Consider the following 24,878-nt stretch of genomic DNA (forward strand, 5'->3'; position numbering starts at 1 on the left):
TTGTTGTGTTTCAGCCATTAAGTACAGCCTGACGCTGGACTCTCTGAGGGCCAAGTCGAGGGCTGCGTTTGTCAACATAGACGAGAAAAGTGAGAGGAAGGCCCAGGCCACCGCCAAGATCATAGACAATCTGTGTGTGGAGCATTTATTTGCCATGAAGGCAAGTAAATCCTTCCTCACCCAGCCTAGTCCACATGGAGAGAGAGAGAGGCAGAAGGGAGTCTGGGGGGAGATAGAGAGAGAAAGACAACAGAGAAAGATAACAGCCCCATAGAAAAACACCTTTTCTTACATAGTTTAGTAGAACATTGCTAAATGGGTTACTGGCTGCAGATTTTGAACTAGAGAGGGGAAATGGGCTTCAGTTTATAATTCTGATGGCGTCAGATAAAGCGCAGTGAAAGACAAGTGCCTTGCCGTAATCAGCCTGGTTCCAGAACTTTTTATGCTTTATAGCCAACTCGTATCAACTATCATATGTTTGGCATGATAATGACCATTGCATTTGGGCAAAACAGCACAAACAGACTTGGTCCCAGCCTAAAGGACCATTAGTATCTCAGTGGGCCATTTAGTATCTCAGTAGACCTCCTCAAGAGACTGGCTAGTGGATGTAGTGGATGGATGTATAGTATGGAGCCTAGTTGCTCTGGTATTTATTCAATGTAGGACAGCCTGGCCTCAAAGACGTAACCTATTGAACGTAAATCTGTGATTCGCCTATGTTACACTCTTAGAAAAAAGGGTTCCAGAAGGGTTCTTCGGCTGACCCCATAGGAAAACCCTTTTCGGTTCCAGGTAGAACTTTTTTGGTTCCAGGTTGGAACCCAAAAGGGTTCTACCTGCAACCAAAAATAGTTTTTCAAATGGTTTTCTTTTGGGGAAAGCCGAAGAAGCCTTTAAGGTTCTAGATAGAAAAAAAGGTGCCAAGAGTGTACATTTGGTATGGTTACATAAGAAGGAAGGTTACTTAAGTCAAAAATGAAAGGAAGGAAGTTGGTCTTGGAGGATGGACGTGTGGGCGTGTAATGTAAAAGTCTAGTAACCCAAAGGTTGCGTGTTCGAGTCACATCACAGACAACTTTAGTATTTTAGCTAGTAGGCAACTTTGCAAATACTTACTACTTTTAGCTACTTTGCAACTACTTAGCATGTTAGCTAATCCTTTCCCTAACCCCTAACCCTAATCCCTAGCCTAGCTAATGTTAGCCACCAAGCTAACGTTAACCACAACAATTTGGAACATATCATACGTTTTGCAAATTCATAACATATCATACAAATTGTAATTCGTAACATATTATACGAAATGGTGGGAGACAATTTACATTTACTATGTTACGTCTATCCCTGAGTCCAGGTTAGGTAGGAATGCTCTTAACATGAAAGCGGAGAAATATCTCCCTCCCTTGATCAAAGGGAAAACAACCACTTTCACAAAAGGCCCATTACTGTACATACAAACATTTCAGCTTAAAAGTGGCCTAAAAATAGATTCACTTTACATTGATTGTTAATTGTTCTATTGGTTGTTTTGTATCAGATAGTTGTACATTATACGGTTTTAGTGAGGAGGCCAGATGAAAAGAAGAGAGCTTTTAAATGACAGAAGACCTTGACTGTAATGGGAACCAGAACCAGCGCTTTACTGATCAAAGCAATGTGAAGAGAATGACTATTAAACTACCAGCAGGACCTCTGAGAGAGAGAGAGAGGTGAAGAGAGAGAGGTAGGGAGAGGAGGCGATGGAGGGGAGAGAGAGACGAAGAGAGGGAGAGCGGGTGAGAGATAAGCGTAAGAGGGAGGGAGAGAAATAGGAGAAAGAGAAACCGGATGAGATAGAGAGGGAGATCGGCACGTTGGAGAGAGACGGGTAGAGAGGCATATTTGAGAGAGGAGAGGAGTTTGAAAGAGAGACAAAAGAAAAGAGAGAGAGAATGAGGGAGAGCTGGTGGATGGTTGGAGGGTTCTGATAGAATTACAGGAAATGAAAACTCTCCGCTGTCAGGAAGGGGGTCGTTAAAATGTTTTGAATGCAAGTTGTTGGGGGGGGGAGGGGGTCCCCCAACAACATTTCACTTAGGGCCACCCAAAAGGCTAGGGCCAGCTCTGACTATGGATGTGGGTACACAGACCTGCTAGTCTACTGCGGCCCGTCATGATGAGTTCAGATTTTTTGTGGCCCCCACCCCCATCAAAGTTGCCCATCCCTGCTCTAGTGCATACAGTATCTTCAGTGGAGGAGGAGAGAGAGTGTAGAGTGACACACACACTGCGTTCAATTCGATTTTTAGCAGCCAGTGAAGGGCAGGAGGTACGTTTGTAAATTAATTTGATCAAGCAACGTTGCCTCTTGTTTCCTTCTTGATGAATACATAAACCCAAAAATATTTAGTTGTTTCTCTGTAATACTAGCCACCTAGCAATTGGATGAAGTTAGCTTTAGCTAGCCAGATAGATAGGTTCCCAATCTCCCAACCTCATAACTAGCCACCAAGCCATTTCAGGCTATCGCTCAAGTTAGATTAGCTTGTCTAACTATCTTAGCTGACATGCCTGCTGGAAATGTTGCTCAGCTTTAGAAATGATAATTAAAATGACAGTTGAACAGGTATAAAGAGGTATACTTAGATAACCTATGCAGAGAAATAGACATATATATATATATATATATATATATATATATATATTATTTTTTTTACATAGAATGAGGCATAACGATTATGTCTCTAGCTTACAGGTAAAGCTGTTTCAGATGTTTGAAAAATGCTAAATTATCCCTGATTCTCCAACCACCACCCCTCCCTCCTCACCTACATCACGCCCCGCTCTAAAATAAATGGTGCATGATGCCCCTGGATACATTGTACATGTATTTACATTAGCCCCTCCTCCCTTTAGGCTAAATTGGACTTCAGAGACCCAATCATGGTCTCCCTAGAGTTTGGCCTGGCTGAGGACACGGGTCCCGTCCTGGATGGAGATCTACCAACGTCCCTTAACAAAACGGTAAAATAAACCACACTGCGCCAGATTTAACACACACACACACACACCAGTAACTTTTGGCTTGCCATGAATTTTGTATACCTTGGCTTGCTTCCCTCTGTAGCCACTAGAGGCCCTCACTGGCTAACATGTGTGCACACATTGATTTCCTACCTTACTGATTGGATTATACCTCAGCTATCACACAATACAGTGGTGAATATGCAATGTGTGAGCAGAGAAGTCAGTAATCAGTACTTTACACAGTCATGCAGTCATGCTCTCTGCAGCACTTATCATCAGCAACAGCTGTCCTCCATCCTTCACTCGTTCATATAAGAGGCTTATGAGCTTTAAAACACTGACAGGCAGTTGTCCTGTTTCCATAGTGGCGCTCCCACACACACATAGTTCTTATGAGCTATTTGCCAGACGGACGGAGAGCCGAAACATGTGGCTGGAGAATAATGCGGTGGTAGAACAGGGATTCCTTGAAGCCTCAAATTCCTCAGCACACGACAGAGTGCGATGACATCCAAGTTACATGTCTGTTTATTAAAGTTAGCACGTGTTCACTGGTTCTCAGGCCTGAGTTCTCATGCTATCAAACACACCGCACCACTCTCAGTACAACCAGAGAGGAAGCGGCGAAGTGAGAGGGTCCACTCCCGTCAACATCTGTCCACACAGGAATACACCGATAAGCTGACCGATAAGCTGACCGATAAGCTGACCGATAAGCTGACCGATAAGCTGACCGATAAGCTGACCACTTGCCTTCCCGTTTTTGGGACGACTCCTATTATTAGGGCGGAGACAATACCATCTAGTCAACCACAGGAGGTTGGTGGCACCTTAATTAGGGAGGACGGGCTCGTGGTATGACTGGAGCGAAATTAGTTTCCATGTGTTTGATGCCATTCCATTCGCTCCTTTCCAGACATTTTTATGAGCTGTCCTCCCCTCAGCAGCCTCCACTGTTATATACAGTGTTTCTGGTACAACGTGCTACTCAGGGTCACGGAGGATGCTCTTCTGTTACACTAGAGGAGTGTGCCCTCACTATACAGTAACAGGACATGGTGTTGGAACAAATACACGAGTACATACACACACACACACACACACACACACACATAGTTATCACACGAAAGCGCTACGTTTTCCCTAAGACATTGTATAAAATCCCAGATTGTCATTCTTGGGAGCAGACACTTGATCTTGATCAAATGTTAGGAATGCATTTCACTATTTCAGTCAAAAGCAAACAAGAACAGAGACAATTCACTGTCTCTTGATGCAACTACTAAGCAAGTGAATTCGTTTTTGACTGCTTTCTTGCTAGTTCTGTCTTGTACATTTTTTGTATTTCTTGTAACCATGCACATGTCATTCAGATTCCTTTGGTGGACTGTGGGACCGATGACAAGTGCATAGCTGACCTATCGCTGAAGGCTGTGCCAAGTATACAAAGGTATTATCACAATGATTGTATTCCTTCAGTCCATCAAACTGTCAACAGTTATGTGACAGTTCAGTAGCAGTTATGTTGCCCTTGAATTGTACTTTGGCGCCCCCTTGTGTTACTTCAGTTGAAATGCCCAAATTACATTTACCCTGCTACAGTAGTAACTTTCCTATTCTTTGCAGTCTTGTGATCAAAGCGAACAAGGAGAAGTTCCACGTTCTGATCACCACTAGAAACAGCAAAGACAATGCGTACAACACCAAAGTTATGCTGAGCTTTACTGAAAACATAAACTACGTCAAGGTCGAGGTGAGGTTCCTCGCTGTCTTTATAACAGTTGTGTAATTTTATATATATATATATATATATATATATATAAAGGTGAATATATATATATATATATATTCACCTTTATTTAACCAGGTAGGCTAGTTGAGAACAAGTTCTCATTTGCAACTGCGATCTGGCCAAGATAAAGCATAGCAGTTCGACACATACAACAACACCGAGTTACACATGGAATGAACAAAACACACAGTCAATAATACAGTAGAAAAAAAGAAAACAATAAGTCTATATACAGTGAGTGCAAATGAGGTAAGATAAGGGAGTTAAGGCAATAAATAGGCCATGGTGGCAAAGTAATTACAATATAGCAATTAAACAGACAAATCACACTACAAGCAAAAGACTTAAAACAATAAAATGACAAGAGTAACTCGATCATTGCGTTTACTTGATAGCTACCTACACAAATAGCTAGCTAGAACAAAGTGTTAATAAGATTAATTCATTAAAAAGATTAAAAGCAATACAAATAAGTGTGCAGAAGATGAATGTGCAAGTAGAGATACTGGGGGTGCAAAGGAGCAAGATAAATAAATAAATACAGTATGGGGATGAGGTAGTTGTATGGGCTGTTTACAGATGGGCTATGTACAGGTGCAGTGATCTGTGAGCTGATCTGACAGCTGGTGCTTAAAGCTAGTGAGGGAGATATGAGTCTCCAGCTTCAGTGATTTTTGCAGTTCGTTCAACTTCTACTGTCTTGAACATCCAGATTTCATTTCACTGTCATAATTTCTGTCAGTATGTTTTGACATCTCTCCCTTTACTCCGCAGCCCAAAGAAAAAGACTGTAGTCTAAATAATACCAAAGTTGAGTGTGCTGTGGGATATCCATTCCTCAAAAGCAATGTAGAGGTAAGACGTTTCTTTATTATTATATATTTCTTTATAAATATTTTGATTTTTTTATTTATTGATTAAAAAAATGTTGGGGGTAGATCAGCTTTAATATTGCAGATTGTAGCTTCCATCAATGTAATTGTCTACATCATTTCCAATCCTCCATATATTGTTTTGTAAATATATAGTACCAGTCAAAAGTTTGGACACACCTACACATTCAAGGGTTTTTCTTTATTTTTACTATTTTCTACATTGTAGAATAATAGTGAAGACATGATAACTATTAAATAACAGATGGAATCATGGAGTAACCAAAAAGGTGTTAAACAAATCAAAATATATTTTTGGGATTCTTCAATGTAGACACCGTTTGCCTTGATGACAGCTTTGCACTCTCTTGGCATTCTCTCAAGCAGCTTCATGAGGAAAGCTTTTCTAACAGTCTTGAAGGAGTTCCCACATATGCTGAGCACTTGTTGACTGCTTTTCCTTCACTTTGCAGTCCAACTCGTCCTAAACCCTCTCAATTGGGTTGAGATCGATTGATTGTGGAGGCCAGGTCACCTGATGCAGTATTCCATCACTCTCCTTCTTGGTGAAATAGCCCTTACACAGCCTGGAGGTGTGCTGGGTCATTGTCCTGTTGAAAAACAAATGATAGTCCCACTAAGCGCAAACCAAATGGGATGGCATATTGCTGCAGAATGCTGTGGTAGCAATGATGGTTAAGTGTGCCTTAAATTCTAAATAAATCACAGACAGTGTCACCAGCAAAGCACCCCCAAACCATCACACCTCCTCCTCCATGCTTCACGGTGGGAACCACACATGCGGAGATCATCCGTTCACCTACTCTGCATCTCACAAAGACACGGTGGTTGGAACCAAAAATCTGAAATTTTGACTCATCAGACCAAAGGACAGATTTCCACCGCTCTAATGCTCGTGTTTCTTGGCCCAAGCAAGTCTCTTCTTATTATTGGTGTCCTTTAGTAGTGGTTTCTTTGCAGCAATTCCACCATGAATGCCTGATTGACAGTCTCCTCTGAACAGTTGATGTTGAGATGTGTCTGTTACTTTTTATTTGGACTGAGCCTGGTAACTCTAATTAACGTATCCTCTGCAGCAGAGCTAACTCTGGGTCTTCCATTACTGTGGCGGTCCTCATGATAGCCAGTTTCATCATAGCGCTTGACTGTTTTTGAAAAGTTCTGGAAATGTTCTGCATTGACTGACCTTCATGTCTTAAAATAATGATGGACTGTTGTTTCTCTTTGCTTATTTGAGCTGTTCTTGCCTTAATATGGACTTGGTCTTTTAGCAAATAGGGCTATCTTCTGTATACCACCCCGACCTGGTCAGAACACAACTGATTGGCTCAAACGCATTAAGAAGGAAAGAAATTCCACAAGTTAACTTTTAACAAGGCACACCTGTTAATTGAAATGCATGAAGCTGGTTGAGAGAATACCAGGAGTGTGCAAAGCTGTCATCAAGGCAGGGTGGCTACTTTGGAGAATCTCAAGTATAAAATAGATTTTTATTTGCATAACAATTTTGGTTACTACATGATTCCATGTGTGTTATTTCATAGTTTTGATGTCTTCACTATTATTCTACAATGTAGAAAATAGTAAAAAATAAAGAAAAACCCTTGAATGAGTAGGTGTGTCCAAACTTTTGACTGGGACTGTATATACAGTGCCTTGCGAAAGTATTCGGCCCCCTTGAACTTTGCGACCTTTTGCCACATTTCAGGCTTCAAACATAAAGATATAAAACTGTATTTTTTTGTGAAGAATCAGCAACAAGTGGGACACAATCATGAAGTGGAACGACATTTATTGGATATTTCAAACTTTTTTAACAATCAAAAACTGAAAAATTGGGCGTGCAAAATTATTCAGCCCCCTTAAGTTAATACTTTGTAGCGCCACCTTTTGCTGCGATTACAGCTGTAAGTCGCTTGGGGTATGTCTCTATCAGTTTTGCACATCCATTCCTCCTTGCAAATCAGCTCGAGCTCAGTGAGGTTGGATGGAGAGCATTTGTGAACAGCAGTTTTCAGTTCTTTCCACAGATTCTCGATTGGATTCAGGTCTGGACTTTGACTTGGCCATTCTAACACCTGGATATGTTTATTTTTGAACCATTCCATTGTAGATTTTGCTTTATGTTTTGGATCATTGTCTTGTTGGAAGACAAATCTTCGTCCCAGTATCAGGTCTTTTGCAGACTCCATCAGGTTTTCTTCCAGAATGGTCCTGTATTTGGCTCCATCCATCTTCCCATCAATTTTAACCATCTTCTCTGTCCCTGCTGAAGAAAAGAAGACCCAAACCATGATGCTGCCACCACCATGTTTGACAGTGGGGATGGTGTGTTCAGCTGTGTTGCTTTTACGCCAAACATAACGTTTTGCATTGTTGCCAAAAAGTTAAATTTTGGTTTCATCTGACCAGAGCACCTTCTTCCACATGTTTGGGGTGTCTCCCAGGTGGCTTGTGGCAAACTTTAAACGACACTTTTTATGGATATCTTTAAGAAATGACTTTCTTCTTGCCACTCTTCCATAAAGGCCAGATTTGTGCAATATACAACTGATTGTTGTCCTATGGACAGAGTCTCCCACCTCAGCTGTAGATCTCTGCAGTTCATCCAGAGTGATCATGGGCCTCTTGGCTGCATCTCTGATCAGTCTTCTCCTTGTATGAGCTGAAAGTTTAGAGGGACGGCCAGGTCTTGGTAGATTTGCAGTGGTCTGATACTCCTTCCATTTCAATATTATCGCTTGCACAGTGCTCCTTGGGATGTTTAAAGCTTGGGAAATCTTTTTGTATCCAAATCCGGCTTTAAACTTCTTCACAACAGTATCTCGGACCTGCCTGGTGTGTTCCTTGTTCTTCATGATGCTCTCTGCGCTTTTAACGGACCTCTGAGACTATCACAGTGCAGGTGCATTTATACGGAGACTTGATTACACACAGGTGGATTGTATTTATCATCATTAGTCATTTAGGTCAACATTGGATCATTCAGAGATCCTCACTGAACTTCTGGAGAGAGTTTGCTGCACTGAAAGTAAAGGGGCTGAATAATTTTACACGCCCAATTTTTCAGTTTTTGATTTGTTAAAAAAGTTTGAAATATCCAATAAATGTCGTTCCACTTCATGATTGTGTCCCACTTGTTGTTGATTCTTCACAAAAAAATACAGTTTTATATCTTTATGTTTGAAGCCTGAAATGTGGCAAAAGGTCGCAAAGTTCAAGGGGGCCGAATACTTTCGCAAGGCACTGTATAAGACAATCCTTGCAAAATTTTGCAATAATACATATCTCTGCTCATACCATTAGACTCACTATGGACTTCAGGCCGCTGATGTGTCTGCTTGTTCTCTCTCTGCAGGAGGTCTTTAAGATCCTGTTTGAAGTCAACCCTGCACATATCTGGAAGGAAATTCAGATCAATGTAACTGCGACCAGGTACAGTAAGCCATGGTGTCACACTAAATCTAAACGACAACAGAAAATACATGAGCGATCAAAAGAAGTATCGTAATGTCAAAATTCAAATGCAATGGCTTTCCCCTTACTGCAGTGACAGCGACGAAGTGAACAGCACCCTTTTTGATAACTCTGTGAAAATCTCCATCCCTGTGAAGTACGAGGCTGGACTTAGATTCACAGCGTGAGTACAGACAGCGCCTGCAACACACGCAGAGCGCATTCTTATTTGCACAGGTTCCAAACAAACAAAAAAAAAGTTTGACCGTTTTCCAAATCTTTCCGTCTCCTTTCCTCATTCCTCCGTCTCTCAGTGACAGGCACATGAAGGAGGACCACATCATAGTGAAAGAGGGAGAGCAGCACCCCAGGGTCTTCAACGGCACCAGTGTGATAGGAGAAGAGGTCAAGATCAGCTACACGGTAAGACATGCGGCATCAGTCCAAAGTTTGGACACACCGATGCATTCCAGAGTTTTACTTTATCGTTACTATGCCAGGAGTGGGCAAAGCTGTCATCAAGGCAAAAAGAAGACATTTGAAGAATCTCAAATCTCAAATATATTTTGGATCTTTTAACACTTTTTTTGGTTACTACATGATTCCATGTGTGTTATTTCATAGTTTCGATGTCTTCACTATTCGACAATGTAGGAAATAATCCAAATAAAGATCATCCCTTGAATGCGTAGGTGTGTCCAAACCTTTGACTGGTACTGTACATACATACAGTATCATCCCAGTTATACACTAGTGAGACCTGGTTAGTCAGAGTCTAGTGAGACCTGGTTAGTCAGAGTCTAGTGAGACCTGGTTAGTCAGAGTCTAGTGAGACCTGGTTAGTCAGAGTCTAGTGAGACCTGGTTAGTCAGAGTCTAGTGAGAGACTAATACCTGTTTAGATATGGGCAAGTGGTGTGCCCGAAAAGTAAGACATCTCTTACAAATATGTACCACGGTACTACTATGTACCTTGGTATTACAGCTATTTATCACTTATTACCGTGGTATTGCATCATTTGTACCACGGTATAGATCTGAATCATGGAAATGTACCATGATTTGAGCTTTTGAGTATGACGGTACTGCCATGCAGCTAAATAACACCATGGTGTTGCCTAATCTTTACCATGGTATAGATGTGGATGATGGAAATACAATGTTTCATACTATAGTGAGACCAGGTTAGTCAGAGTGCCCTGAGTCTGGTGAGAGACTAAGACCTGGTTAGATATGGCCAAGTGGTGCCCAAAAGTAAGACACGTATTCTGAGTTGCCTCAGCTTTTGAAGAAGCTAAAATGTGATTCAACTGTGACTGAAAGACCTGTGACTTTACTGATTCTCTCTGACTAGGGTTTGATATTTTTTCCAGAGAGTTTAGCAATTTTCTTCCCCGAGAAAATTGCATGACTTTCAGCCTCCGAGCCTATACGGGAGTTGTAGTGATGAGACAAGATAGTAGCTACTAACAATTGGATATCACGAAATTGGGGAGAAAAAGGGGCAAAAAAATAAAATAATAATAATTAATAAATAAATAAATAAAAGCATAGCCTATAATCCCAGGGGGGGGGGGGGGGGGGGGGGGATCGAACATGATTACACCACCGTAAATGGGAGAAATTTTGTTTTGTTGAGGAAGTTTAGTTATAGACTATGGCCGTTTAGTTATAGACTATGGCCGTTTAGTTATAGACTATGGCCGTTTAGTTATAGACTATGGCCGTTTAGTTAGACTATGGCCGTTTAGTTATAGACTATGGCCGTTTAGTTATAGACTATGGCCGTTTAGTTATAGGCTATGGCCGTTTAGTTATAGGCTATGGCCGTTTAGTTATAGGCTATGGCCGTTTAGTTATAGGCTATGGCCGTTTAGTTATAGGCTATGGCCGTTTAGTTATAGGCTATGGCCGTTTAGTTATAGGCTATGGCCGTTTAGTTATAGGCTATGGCCGTTTAGTTATAGGCTATGGCCGTTTAGTTATAGACTATGGCCGTTTAGTTATAGACTATGGCCGTTTAGTTATAGACTATGGCCGTCTTTTTTGAGCGACGCTCTGTATAGCCTACTTGCTGTCTGCATGGCGTGGTCGCATGCAGCACTTTGAATTCATGCCGACTTTTTTGCAAGTAACTGGGCTACAACAGCACACACACTCACAACCACACACTGATCATGCAGATATCAGAGCAGAGAAGGCAGCAGAGAAGACAGATTCAGATGTACGTATTCTTTAACAGCTCCATCTCACATCACGCTGCTCATAGAAATCATTCATTACAATTGACCAGTTTCTCAACATCATTTATCCCCTGAAACGAGAATGAGTTTGGGTGGTGGGGGAAATCTCGGTGAACCCGGCTCCCGCTATTAAACCGTATCTCTAACCTCCAGATTAATAGGGATGTGGATATGGCGACTCCTCCTCTGAAGCTAAGGGTGAAGTACCCGTACCTCTCACCCAGAGAGAACATCCTGCTTTACCTGACTCACGTCACCTCCTCACAGGTAAGGCCTCTCTCTCTCTCCCTGTGGTACATGTGCTGTAGCATAGAGGGAGACTCTGCACAGGGTTCTCTGCCGGTCAACAGATAATCACACTGTGAAGTCAACCAGACTGCAGAATTTTAGTGGTGTGGATCAACTCGATCCAATGTGCTGGATTGACTGATGGTTGATTTGTCGGTGGATCTTCTCTGTCTCCCACAGGATGTGAGATGCCATGCCGGCCATCTGATTAACCCTTTAAAGATCAACCACAACAATGTCCACACTCTCAACCTTAAAAAAGAGACCCTCAGTGACTTCCTGGTGGTGAGTCAACAATGTGTGTGTGTGTGTGTGTGTGTGCGTCTGCGCTTGTGCGTGTGTCTCACAGTGTGTATCCTCTTCTTTGCAGGGCTGTAAGGACCACCCATGTGAGTCATTTGACTGCTCCATCCCTCACGTCAACAACAGCCAGGTCAATGTTACCTTCAGGGTGTGGAAGCCCACCTTTATCAAAGTGAGTATAATGGAGTGATCGATTGATTGATTGATTGAATGAAAGATTGAATGATTGTGTTTTTTGACTGATTCTGATTCACTCATCTGATTCAATTCTTTGCTGAGCAGGCAGAGTTCACCAGCCTTCATATGATAGTCCATGCCACCCTGGAGAACCAGAACACGGATCTCTTCATGTTGAGCACCGCGAATCACGCCAGAGATGTGAGAGCAATGACCTATACATTTTTGTGCGATTTGATGTGTTTGCTTGTTGTCCTTTTTGTTGGTTTTCTGGGCCGTGTAACACTCTCGTTTCTATCTCAGGTGAAGATCCAGGTGTCTAAAGAGGCTTTGGGAGGTATACCGCTGTGGATCATTATAGTCAGTATCTTAATAGGACTTCTCATTCTGGCACTGGTCATCTTTGCCCTATGGAAGGTATGTGGGTGTTTACGACCTTCTGTCTGCTTGTGTCAATCGGGAAGAGATAACATAGCTCAGGCTTGCATTATAGAGAGGTTCAACGTGTGACCATGTGTGCAATACACTTTCAAATCCATTCAAATCCAAATCCATTTCCATTCAAATCCAAATCCATTTCAAATCCAAATCAAACTTCAGACTTGGATTGAATTGGGTTGTAATTCCATGTTTTCTCCTTTGCTCCGTTTACCAGGCTGGATTTTTCAAAAGAAAATCCATGGAGGACATGGAGAAGGAGGACATGAAGAATTAACCCTTCCCACCACCCTGTAGGTCTGTCTGTGCCCCACTGTCTTTAGGTATGTTATCAGGTCAGGGAGAGGAGATACCGTAGGAAATACCACAACAACCCATTCACCTGAATGCCATCAGGTCAGAGGAAAAGCCAGAGTTTATCTATGGTTCTGCACCAACCTATTCACCTGAAAGTGATGTGGCCCATCTATATGAACAACATGGTCTACCAGACGTAATAACAACTTGGTCCGGGTTCCGTGGAAAGAGAAGCCTTGGGAAACATTGAACTTGTACACTGTGGTCTTCCGTCTATCCAACTTGGGTACCAAGACCTGGACCTTAAGGACCTAAGCTAGAAGAGACATCAGAAGACCTAGATGTATGGCATCCTGACTCAGAACTGATCATATGATGCCACAACCTTATCAGCTTTATACAACAGAACAAAACATTCTCAGGTTTACTTAAAACATCCCAATGCCACTAAAAACACCCCAGACTATGGCATTAAACCAAAGTTGCCCAAGTCCACGTGAACTCTGGTGGGTTTGCACAGACAATCTGCGATGGGTTCGAATCCTGTGTCCTAGTTGTTTGATACTTTTTAATGAAACACTGTCAACCTATGGTATGTCTTAAAACGTGTTAATAATTCTATTTTGGCACATTCCTCATCTTCTAAGCAGAATGTTTGCTTTTGACACACGGACATTTGCAAAATGTTCTAGTCTTACAAGCTCAGTCTTTAAGTTCGATTTTTTTGTTGTTGTATGTTTTAACAAAAATGTTCCTCCGAATAGTAAAGAGGTGTATGCGAGTGTACCCACCAAAAGAATATATTCTGTATAAAAGAAGAGGAGGAATAGATGCTATTGACATAAATACTTGTATTCATCTTGTCACGACATGGGGGTAGAGAATTTACAGATTGCACCTTTACAGTATTAAGGAAAACATTTAATTGTGCTGTTAATGTAAGTGAATGTAAAGCTTGTACATAAAGTTGTTTGCAACAATTCCTAGAATTTGAGCTAAAACGGACATAAATCCAGCATGTATCAAGAAGGCCCTACACTCTTAGAAATAAAAGGGTTCCAAAAGAGTTCTTTGCAGAGGGATAGGGTTTTTACCAAGAACCATTTTTGATCAGAAGAACCCTTTTCGGAAGTCGAGGGTTATTTGTAAGGCAAAAGGTTCTACCTAGAAACTTTAACATGCTAAGAACTGTTTTTGGAAGAAAGGCAAGAAGGGTTGTACATAGAGCCATATATAGTATTTCCCAGCATGCAGGGGTATTTTTTTATTTTTTACTGTAATATCTCTGTTTTTGCATGTACATTGATTGGCTAATACATTTTATGCTACACAAAGATAAATAACATACTGTTTTCTAAACTGATCCAATCGGTTGGATTTGTTACTTAGAGGGTTGTTCCAGTTTAGATGACTGAGGAAGTCTCAGTATTCAGACTTCCCTACACTGGCAGTCATTCTGAATGCAGGTTGAGGCTGATTAATAATTCCACTTGTTGGCTATCCTAACTCTGTCTGGATTCCAATAGGAATTACACATCACTTTGCAAGCCAGCATAATGTGACTTGCAGGCCTGATGTGGCATGTAAACCAGGAGATTCCTAACACCACTGTGTTCTGGTATAACTAGGCCCTTAAAGAAAGGCCTTATGATATATGTAATATATTGTCATAAATAATTAAAGGTGAAGGCTAATAAGGCTGGTGGAACCATTCATAAAGGGTACTAGGAAGAACCCTCCAAAGATAAAAGGAAGAACCTTTAGATGATGATGATAAAACGGTTCTTGGTAGAACCATATACAGGGGGTTCTTTGCAAAGGATTCTACCCATTACCGAAAGGGGTTCCCCAATGGGGACAAACTGAAGAACCTGTATGGTTCTACTTAGCACCTTTTTTCTAAGAGTGTATATGTCAGTAATAGAGAGAAAATAACTCATTTGCTCCAACGTTTCTCAGGTGCTACGTACTGTATGGTATGGTGATAGTATAATGAGTATGTTCGGCCTTAATAATATGGAGTATATGGAGCTTTGACATCATCTGAATTAGATAAAACAAACAAACGTAGTATTTTAAAATAAAAATATTGGTCTTATATTTTGATCGAAAATCAAAATGTCCAACAAAATGTGTATTGGAACTAGATTCATTTAGTCTCCATCCGCTAAGATTTTTGTTTTTTGGCTCCTCTTTCTTTTCTGTCTTTTCTTATTTTGGGAGAGTGATTCGTGAGGTAGCCTACAGTCACCCAGAAAGCCTCTCAGTGGAGTGTAACCTGATTCCTGATGTCTTCATTTGACAGTAGCGCCGAACAAAAAGACGTTTGTCATGAAGACGGTCAAAATCGGGGAAACTTGGGCGATTGACGGTCACATACTGGGGGTGATTTGACAGCCTATGACGGACCGGTAGAGGTTTGAAATCACCATGTGACACTTGTGAATGTGAGTTGCAGTCCCCCCCCCCCTCTTTTGATATTTTTGCACCTTGGCTTATCCTCCTCCTGAATCTATCTGCATTTTGTTCCCATATTTTGCATACGTTGCATTGTATATACGAGACACTCATCAGCTCACTCATCACTTTTGAAAGCACAAGTAATAAAGATCAAATGTCTGTCAAATGTGTAAGATAATGTTAACACAGCGATCCTCCATCCTGTCCCCTTCTGGAGAACTTATTTGTCACAGTTCGGCGGTGATGGAGTCAGCCGATGAAGGCGTTGAAGATTTGATTACGGATGAGTTGAATCAGTAACCGTACTCTGAAACCCAGAACCAAATTTGTGTGTGCTGACCAGCTTCTCGATTTGACATTTAATAACATTCATGTTAACAGTCTGTCTCAAGGGGTTGTTGTATCAGGTGTGATGGCGCTAAGGTTGCATAACAACCTGCATTACTTTGACTCTCCGGGAGCAGGTTTGAGGATCACTGATCTATCGTCTCAGTCCACTTTGACCGAGGGAGGGAGGGAGGGCGGGATGGAGGGAGGGGGCTGAGCCTGCATCTGACTGATATGGTCCAGTCATACACACTGTTGTGAAATGTCCACTTAATGCACTGGTTTGTCATACTGTATGTACTCTCATTAGCACAGATTTGAAAGCATTTAGAAAGCATTGCACATGTTGTCAAGGATCTTATGCAAAAAAAAAATAAAGCCTTGTTTTTTAATGTTGGACATCAATGGCGTAAATCATGCCATAAAACTTAATTAGTATAATTGTAGGCTATAGCGGGTGAGTTAGTTGTGTGCGTGCATAAGTACCACGTTCGTGTGTATGTTTGCGTGAGTTTTTGCTGTGTGCTAAAAAGTCCACGTTTTCTCTCTGAAGGGCAGGCAGCAAGCCAGCTATTTTGTTGCAGACAGGTTGCTCATGCGTTTGGGATTACTGTACACATCAGTTAATCCTTTCAGCTGGATCTTGTTCACAGTCAGTGGGCAGTCTGGGCAATGCAGGCATACTGACCCCATTACACACACAGGATGGGCTTCATGGTTTCAGATTGAAAGGAAAGGGGCAAGGCAGCTTCCATTATGATTATGCTTGTGTGTTCTAGGTGTTTGTGTCTTGTAAAGAACAATAACTAAAGACAGACAGACAGACAGACACCCACAGTTTGTGTTTTCATCCTCCAGGAATTCATGACCATATTATTGTGAAAGCTGCCACTTCACTGTAAATGCCGAGAGCTGTGGTTCTGTTTAATTTATCTCAGTCTCGGGTCAGGTATATAACACCACATGGGTATTATTTGGGGATCTGTGGTGTGAGACAGAGAGAGAGAGAGAGAGAGAGAGAGAGAACCCTGACCACCGCTCTGCCTCGGAGTTCCGTAATACTGTTTACTATGTCTCTCAACCTCTTTTGATGTGAAGTGGGAAGACCAACAGTGCGTTCAACAAATACTATCTCAAACACATTGTAAACAACACCCGTTTTATCTCAGAAGGGTAGCTCCGAGGGTACTGTATCCGTCACTGTCCTAAGATCAAACCCATGGGCCAGAATATTACTGTAGTGCAGCTGGTATTGTCTCGTGGTATGTCAGTTGCTGTAGAGGATTGTAACGAACACACCCTGATACTCAGGTCCAAACAAGTTTGGAGAAATATGTTCACATTTACTACCTGGCCGAATAGTTGGAGACTTTTTGAGAGCTTGAGGAAATGGTGTATAATCTTTCAGGGAGGTAACTATGAATGGACGGGGGTCAGGGGCGGGGTGGGCTTGAGTAACAAATAGTCCAAGAGTCCCCTGTCACATTTCTGTACCGTATTATCTGGAAGCATATAGCCCGCGGACATAATGCAAATCCCCTAAATCAGACTACCGCATCATGACGATGACTCATTGGCGAATGTCCATGTCTGTGTTGAAAGACAAAAAAGAGGGTGTGTCACTAAGCGCTTGAATTGAAGCAGGTACTGCATTACTAAGTTTGATTGTCATGTGCACAAGTACAGTGAAATGCCTTTCGTGCCAGCTCTTTCCCAACAATGCAGTAATCAATGGCAGTAGTACTATAAAGTAGTGCCCCCGGCAGAAATAAAATAAGAAGAACATGAGAAAGTAAGTAAGCTACATACTTCGGATATACCGGGTCAGTTCCAGGGTCAGTGTCAATACCATATTTACAAGGGATACTGGAGTGGGAAGGGTAGATATGTATAGTGGGGTAGACATGTATAGTGGGAAGGTGACTAGGCATCCGGACAAATGATCAACAGAGTAGCAACAATGTACATGATTGTGTGTGTGTGTGTGTGTGTGTGTGTGTGTGTGTGTGTGTGTGTGTGTGTGTGTGTGTGGAGTCAGTATGAATGTGTGTGCATGTTATGTGTATGAGCAAATTAAGTGTGTGCGCGTGTGTGTGTGCGAGCGTGTGTGAGCAAATGAGTGTGCACCGCTTGCCGTCTGGAAGCAGAGAGAACAGTCTATTGCTTGGGTGGCTGGAGTTTTGAACAATTCTCCGGGCCATTCTAACACACCGCCTGATATAGAGGTCATGGATGGGATGGTGCTCGGCCCCAGTGATATACTGGGCTGTCCACAACACCCTCTGTAGCACCATGCGATTGAGGGCGGTGCAGTTGCCATACCAAGCAGTGATGCAGCCAGTCAAGATGCTCTCAATGGTGCAGCTGTTGAACTTTTGGAGGATTTTGAGAGCCCATGCCAAATCTTGTCAACCTTCTGAGAGGGAAGAGGCACTGTCATGCCTGCTTCACAACTATTTGTGAGTGTGTGGACCATTTTGAAGTCCTTAGTGATTTGGACCGAGGAACTTGAAGCTCGCGACCCGCTCCACTGCAGCCCCATCGATGCAGATGTTGGTCTTTTATTAGGATCTCCATTAGCTGTTTCAAAGCAGCAGCTACTCTTCCTGGGGTCCACACAACATGAAACATGATATAATACAGAACATTAGTAGACAAGGACAGAACTACATCAATAAAAAACAAAACAATTTAAAGGCACACATCAATACACATAAACAAACTATCTAGGTCAAATAAGGGAGAGGTATTTTGCCTTGAGGTGTTGCTTTATCTGTTTTTTTTAAACTAGGTCTGTTCATTTGAGCAATGTGAGATGGTACAGAGTTCAATGCAATAATGCCTCTATATAATACTGTATGCTTCCTTGAAATTGTTCTGGATTTGGGGACTGTGAAAAGACCCCTGGTGGCATGTCTGGTGGGGTAAACGTGTGTGTCAGAGCTGTGTGTAAGTTGACTATGCAAACGATGGGATTTTCAACACATTAATGTTCCTTATAAAAAATAAGAAGTGATGCAGTCAGTCTCTCCTCAACTCTTAGCCAAGAGAGACTGGCATGCATAGTATTTATATCAGCGCTCTGATAACAGCGAAGAGCAAGGCGTGCCGCTCTGTTCTGGTCCAGCTGCAGCTTGACTAGGTCTTTCCTTGCAGCACTGGACCACACGACTGGACAATAATTAAGATTAGACAAAACTAGAGCCTGCAGGACTTTTTGGAGACAGCCCTCTCCCCATCTTTGAATCTACACGTTTCGGCCATGACAATTTACAATTTAAGGTAACACCAAGTAATTTAGTCTCGTAAACTTGTTCAACAGCCACACCATTCATTACCAGATACAGCTGAGGTCTAGAACTTAGGGAATGGATGGGGGCGTGCCCCCCCCCCCCCCCCCCCCCCCTCCTGTTTCCTGTAGTCCACGATCAACTCCTTGATCTTATTGACATTGAGGGATAGGTTGTTGTCCTACGTCAGCCTACGTACAGTATACAGCAGATAGTTATCTTGAACGGATGATCTTATAAGGCGTCTAAAGAAGATAAAGCACTTCCTGCCTGTATAGAATGGTCCCAGAGAACTTCACACACTGTCACCACACATACCTCACCACATCCCACAGTGTGACTGTTGTAGGTGCAGTGTTATATTATGACGTCATCACGTGAGATGTGTCTTTGCTAGTAAACTTCATGTTGAGTAACTAAGAAAATAAAGACACAACCACAGTCTACAAAATTAGAAAGGGGTTTTGTGAAAGAAAATCCAATGATGCTCCAGTTTACAAAATGTTTAAAAAAAATGTTGCTTAGGGCCCCCAAATGGCTAGGGCCGGTCCTAATTCATAGGTGCCTTTTCACTCAGAAAAGTTATATTAAAATGGGCTTAACATGTGATATTAAAAGGGGCTTGTTCATGTTGGTGTCATTCTCTCCACATAAAAGCGTAGTCCTGTATTTGTATGCTACTCCTTGAAATGTCAGTACCCTCGTTGTCTCTGCCGTCCCGAGCAGGCTGTTACTAGTTACCACAGCCACAAAGTCATAGCTATGGCTAAACCTCGCCTATTTCCAAAATGTTTCTTCTAAAAAATCTGATGTTAAACCTAACCTTAACCACACTGCTAACCTTGTGCCTAACCACAACCTTATATTAAGACCAAAAAGCTTTTTCCCCCATAAATTTTTATGATATCCATTTTTACTTTGTGGCTTCAATAACTAGTGTCAACCGACCCGAGCGCCCCGTTCTGAACTTCAACAACGGTGAGAGGTCTGCTGAAGTTAAAACTGCACAGGGAACGAAGAGGCGCCCGCTTTCATCACCTAGTTTTTTTTTCTCATTCTTGGAACGATGGAGTTGAATCCAAAGAGGACTGTTTTGACGTTGCTTTTGATCCAATGTAAGTACTTTTGCACTTCAATGGATTTAGATTAAGATTAGAAAACGTTATTTTGCTAAACGTGTCAACTGCCAGAGATATTCCAGTGCAATACAGGCTACTGATGCAATTGTATCAACGCTATGATTACGCTAGTTGGCTCTCTATGGAAAGTATACAAATGTTTCTAAAGGCTCCCCTGAGATACCTGGGCACAAGATAACGTTGCTTCAATCTCTCAGTGACATTCCTTTGAAAACATCAGTTTTCAGATGAGGCTGGAGGGGTTGGAGGGGTACCAAAATATTTAAGATATTATGGATATCGGGAATAGAAGACTGCATTTGGAGTGCGGTGTATTGTGATTTTAGGACTAGTTATCCGCTAGATTTATAAAGAGAGTGTTTTCTGCAGTTGAACGTCAAGAGTGTTGGGAAAGCAGCACTATTGCAGGTTAGATCAGGCTCTATTGCATTTCCATGTGTTCTCAGGTGAGAGCTGGGTTGGCAACCCGGTGAGATATTCTGTTGCCTGAAGCTATGAAAATGATTGTCAGCCAGGCATGCTCATACACTACATCACCAAGAGTATGTGGACAGCTGCTCGTCGAACATGTCGTTCCAAAATCATGTGTTAATATGGAGTTGGTCCCCCCTTTTGCCACTATAACAGCCTCCACTCTTCTGGGAAGGCTTTCCACTAGACGTTGGAACAATGCTGGAACAATGTTGGAACAATGCTGCGGAGACTTGCTTCCATTCAACCAAGAGCATTAATGAGGTCGGGCACTGATGTTGGAGCTTAGGCTTGGAACGCAGGTGTTCCAATTCATCCCAAAGGTGTTCGATGGGGTTGAGGTCAGGGCTCTGTGCAGACCAGTCAAGTTCTTCCACACCGATCTCGACAAACCATTTCTGTATGGACCTCGCTTTGTGCCCGAGGCCACTGTCATGCTGAAACAGGAAAGGGCCTTTCCCAAACTGTTGCTATGGAACTAAGGGACCTAAGGGACCTAGCCCGAACCATGAAAACCAGCCCCAGACCATTATTCATCCTCCACCAATTTTTACAGCTGGTACTATGCATTGGGGCAGGTAGCGTTCTCCTGGCATCCACCAAACCCAGATTCATCCGTCGGACTGCCAGATTATGAAGCGGGATTCATCACGCCAGAGAAAGCGTTTCCACTGCTCCAGAGTCCAATGGCGGTGAGCTTTACACCACTCCAGCCGACACTTGGCACTGTGCATGGTGATCTTAGGCTTGTGTGGCTACTCGGCCACGGAAATCAATTTCATGAAGCTCCCGACGAACAGTTATTGTGCAGCCGTTGCTTCCAGAGGCAGTTTGGAACTCGATAATGAGTGTTGCATCCAATGACAGATGATTTTTACGCACTATGCCCTTCAGCACTCTGTGGTCTCATTCTGTGAGCTTGTGTGGCCTACCACTTTGTGCCTGAGCTGTTGTTGCTCCTAGACGTTTCCACTTCACAATAACAGCACTTACAGTTGACCGGGGCAGCTCTAGCAGGGCAAACATTTGACGAACTGACTTGTTGGAAGGTGGCATCTTATGACGGTGCCACGTTGAAAGTCACTTAGCTCTTCAAGAAGGCCATTCTACAGCCAATGTTTTGTCTTTGGAGATTGCATGGCTGTGCGCTCGATTTTATATACCTGTCAACAATGGGTGTGGCTCAAATAGCTGAATCCACTCATTTGAAGGGGCGTCCACATACTTTTGTATATACAGTGTATCCTCATGATGAGGTTTGCAATGAGCTGTGCGAAGGAGGAGGACACACCTACTTCTCTGGCAGAGGTTTGTAGAGGTGTGTAGAAGAGCGTGCTGCGACAACATTCAGAAAGCCACCGACTTCATTCTTTCGACTCTTGCCCGAAGAGTTTCAAAGCGTAGTTAAAATGACACAGTTAGGCAACTGTATATTAATGTATGGCATGGTTCCTCCCTGTTTTCCCTGGGAGAGATGCCGACTGCAGTTCTCACCCGCCTAAACAAGCCATGTTCGCTATCATGCCATGCAGCTGTTTGAAATGTTAGAGATGGAGAAAAGGACAGCATAGATTGGTTCAGGGAATACAGATTTGACTGACCACCTGACATGACCAGCACGATCTCTAGGTTTATCGGATCTTGATTAGAGGTCGACCGATTATGATTTCTCAACGCCGACACCCATACCGATTAATGGAGGACCAAACAAAGCCAATACCGATTCATCGGCCGATTTTTATATATCTTTGTAATAATGACAGTTACAACAATACTGAATGAACAATGAACCCTTTTATTTTAACTTAATATAATACATAACATCTATTTAGTCTCATAAATAATGAAACATGTTCAATTTGGTTTAAATAATGCAAAAACACAGTGTTGGAGAAGAAAGTAAAAGTGCAATATGTGCCATGTAAAAAAGCTAACGTTTCAGAACATGAGAACATATGAAAGCTGGTGGTTCAATATTCTCAGTTCTTCAATATTCCCAGTTTTTATTTATTTATTTATCCGTTATTTTACCAGGTAAGTTGACTGAGAACACATACTCATTTGCAGCAACCACCTGGGGAATAGTTACAGGGGAGAGGAGGGGGATGAATAAGCCAATTGTAAACTCAGTTAAGAAGTTTTAGGTTGTAGTTATTATAGGAATTATGACGCGTCGACTATTTCTCTCTATACCATTTGTATTTCATATACCTTTGACTATTGGATGTTCTTATGCACTTTAGTATTGCCAGCCTAATCTCAGGAGTGGATAGGCTTGAAGTCATAAACAGCGTTGTAAATCAAATATTGCTAAGAGCTCCTCGCAAACGCAGTGAAGTGCTGTTTGAATGAATGCTTACAATCCTGCTGCTGCCTACCACCGCTCAGTCAGACTGCTCTATCAAATATCAAATCATAGACTTAATTATAATAAACACACAGAAATACGAGCCTTTGGTTATTAATATGGTCAAATCCGGAAACTATAATTTTGAATACAAAAGTTTATTCTTTCAGTGAAATATGGAACCATTCCGTATTTTGTCGATCGAGTGGCATCCCTAAGTTTAAATATTGCTGTTACATTGCACAACCTTCAATGTTATGTCGTAATTATGTAAAATTCTGGCAAATTAATTACGGTCTTTGTTAGGAAGAAACACAGTTCGCAACGAGCCAGGCAACCCAAACTGTTACATATACCCTGACTTGCACTGAATGCAAGAGAAGTGACACAACTTCCCTAGTTAATATTGCCTGCTAACATGCATTTATTTTAACTAAATATGCAGGTTTAAAATAATATACTTCTGTATTGATTTTAAGAAAGGCATTGATGTTTGCGGTTCGGTACATTTGTGCAACGAATGTGCTTTTTTTGCGAATGCGTTTTTTTGTTAAATCATCATCTGTTTGGCGAAGTTGAATTAGGCTGTGGTTCGATGATAAATTAACAGGCACCGCAGTGATTATATGCAACGCAGGACAAGCTAGATAACCTAGTAATATCATCAACCATGTGTAGTTAAGTAGTGATTATGTGAAGATAATATCTTCAACCATGTGTAGTTAACTAGTGATTATGTGAAGATTGATTGTTTTTTATAAGACAAGTTTAATGCTAGCTAGCAATTTACCTTGGCTCATCGCAGCCACAAGGTCCTTTTGACGCTGCACTCGCGTAACAGGTGGTCAGCCTGCCACGCAGTTCCCTCATGGGTTGCAATGTAATCGGCCATAATTGGCGTCCAAAAATGCAGATTACCGATTGTTATGAAAACTTGAAACCATGCCGATTAATCGTTCGACCTCTAATCTTGATTATTGTCCAGTCATATGGTCAAGTGCTCCAAAGAAAGTCCAAGTTAAGCTGCAGCTGGCCCAGAACTGAGCGGCACGTCTTGATCTTCAATGTAATCAAAGGGCTAATATAAACACTATGCCTGCCAGTCTCTCTTGGCTACGAGTTGAGGAGAGACTGACTGCGTCACCTCCTTGCTTTTATAAGAAACATCAATGTGTTCAAATTCCAAATTGTTTGCATAGTCAACTTACACACAGCACTGACAGACACACTTACCCCACCAGACATGCCACCAGGGGTCTTTTCACAGTTCCCCAGGTCCAGAACAAATTCAAGGAAACATACAGTATTATACAGAGCCATGAGTGCATGGAACTCCCTTCCATCTCATATAGCGCAAGTGAACAGCAGACTTGGTTTCAAAAAACAGATAAAGCAACACCTCACGGCACAACGCCTCTCCCTCATGTGACCTACTTGTTGTGTGTATGTACTGGCATGTATGTGTAACTGATAGATGCACACACACACTGCATGATCATATTTTTCAATGTATGCAAATTGTGAAGTATTTTGTATATCATGTCTTTCTCGTTATATGTCGAACCCCAGTAATACTAGCTGTTGCCATTGGCGTCGGTTAATGGGGATCCTAATAAATCGAATCAAATCAAATAAACTCCCAATAGACATGGATTCACTAGAGTCCTCCGCTACCCAGCCACTGTCCAATGAGGTGCTCAGTCAGTCACAGAGCAGGGATCTAAAGTGGGTTATCCAGCTTGCTGCACACAATGCACCCAGCCGGCTGGAACCACATTGGGACTGAATCAGCAAGGTTTACCCAGGGCCAGTGGGGACTCTCTCTGTATCTCTATCTCTCTCTGTATCTCTCTCTGTATCTCTCTCTCTCTCTCTCTCTCTCTCTCTCACACCTACTCATTCCAGAGTTTCTCTTTACTTCTACAATGTTCTACATGCAGCCTTCT

At 42.1% G+C, this 24,878-nt stretch overlaps 2 protein-coding genes across 3 annotated transcripts in view; both read left to right on the top strand.

The window, feature by feature from the left end:
• The window catches only part of LOC139408893 (integrin alpha-1-like), a 75,100-nt gene extending 59,023 nt beyond the window's left edge, over nucleotides 1–16,077 (top strand). For both annotated transcript variants that reach the window (XM_071153325.1, XM_071153326.1), the window contains exons 17-30: nucleotides 15–160; nucleotides 2,902–3,009; nucleotides 4,386–4,462; nucleotides 4,639–4,765; nucleotides 5,579–5,659; nucleotides 9,056–9,132; nucleotides 9,248–9,337; nucleotides 9,468–9,576; nucleotides 11,549–11,662; nucleotides 11,864–11,968; nucleotides 12,054–12,158; nucleotides 12,269–12,364; nucleotides 12,467–12,580; nucleotides 12,819–16,077. In XM_071153325.1, the coding sequence (XP_071009426.1) occupies nucleotides 15–160; nucleotides 2,902–3,009; nucleotides 4,386–4,462; nucleotides 4,639–4,765; nucleotides 5,579–5,659; nucleotides 9,056–9,132; nucleotides 9,248–9,337; nucleotides 9,468–9,576; nucleotides 11,549–11,662; nucleotides 11,864–11,968; nucleotides 12,054–12,158; nucleotides 12,269–12,364; nucleotides 12,467–12,580; nucleotides 12,819–12,878 (1,409 nt within the window). In that variant the 3' untranslated portion in view covers nucleotides 12,879–16,077. The remainder of the gene's footprint in view (nucleotides 1–14; nucleotides 161–2,901; nucleotides 3,010–4,385; nucleotides 4,463–4,638; nucleotides 4,766–5,578; nucleotides 5,660–9,055; nucleotides 9,133–9,247; nucleotides 9,338–9,467; nucleotides 9,577–11,548; nucleotides 11,663–11,863; nucleotides 11,969–12,053; nucleotides 12,159–12,268; nucleotides 12,365–12,466; nucleotides 12,581–12,818) is intronic.
• Nucleotides 16,078–19,654: 3,577 nt separating this feature from the next.
• LOC139408895 (integrin alpha-2-like) overlaps nucleotides 19,655–24,878 on the top strand; it is a 30,205-nt gene continuing 24,981 nt past the window's right edge. Inside the window, exon 1 of the mRNA XM_071153327.1 lies at nucleotides 19,655–20,090. Within this exon, the coding sequence (XP_071009428.1) occupies nucleotides 20,042–20,090 (49 nt within the window). The 5' untranslated portion in view covers nucleotides 19,655–20,041. The remainder of the gene's footprint in view (nucleotides 20,091–24,878) is intronic.

The sequence above is a fragment of the Oncorhynchus clarkii genome, chromosome 5 (assembly GCF_045791955.1).
Source record: "Oncorhynchus clarkii lewisi isolate Uvic-CL-2024 chromosome 5, UVic_Ocla_1.0, whole genome shotgun sequence".
Taxonomy (NCBI): Eukaryota; Metazoa; Chordata; class Actinopteri; order Salmoniformes; family Salmonidae; genus Oncorhynchus; species Oncorhynchus clarkii.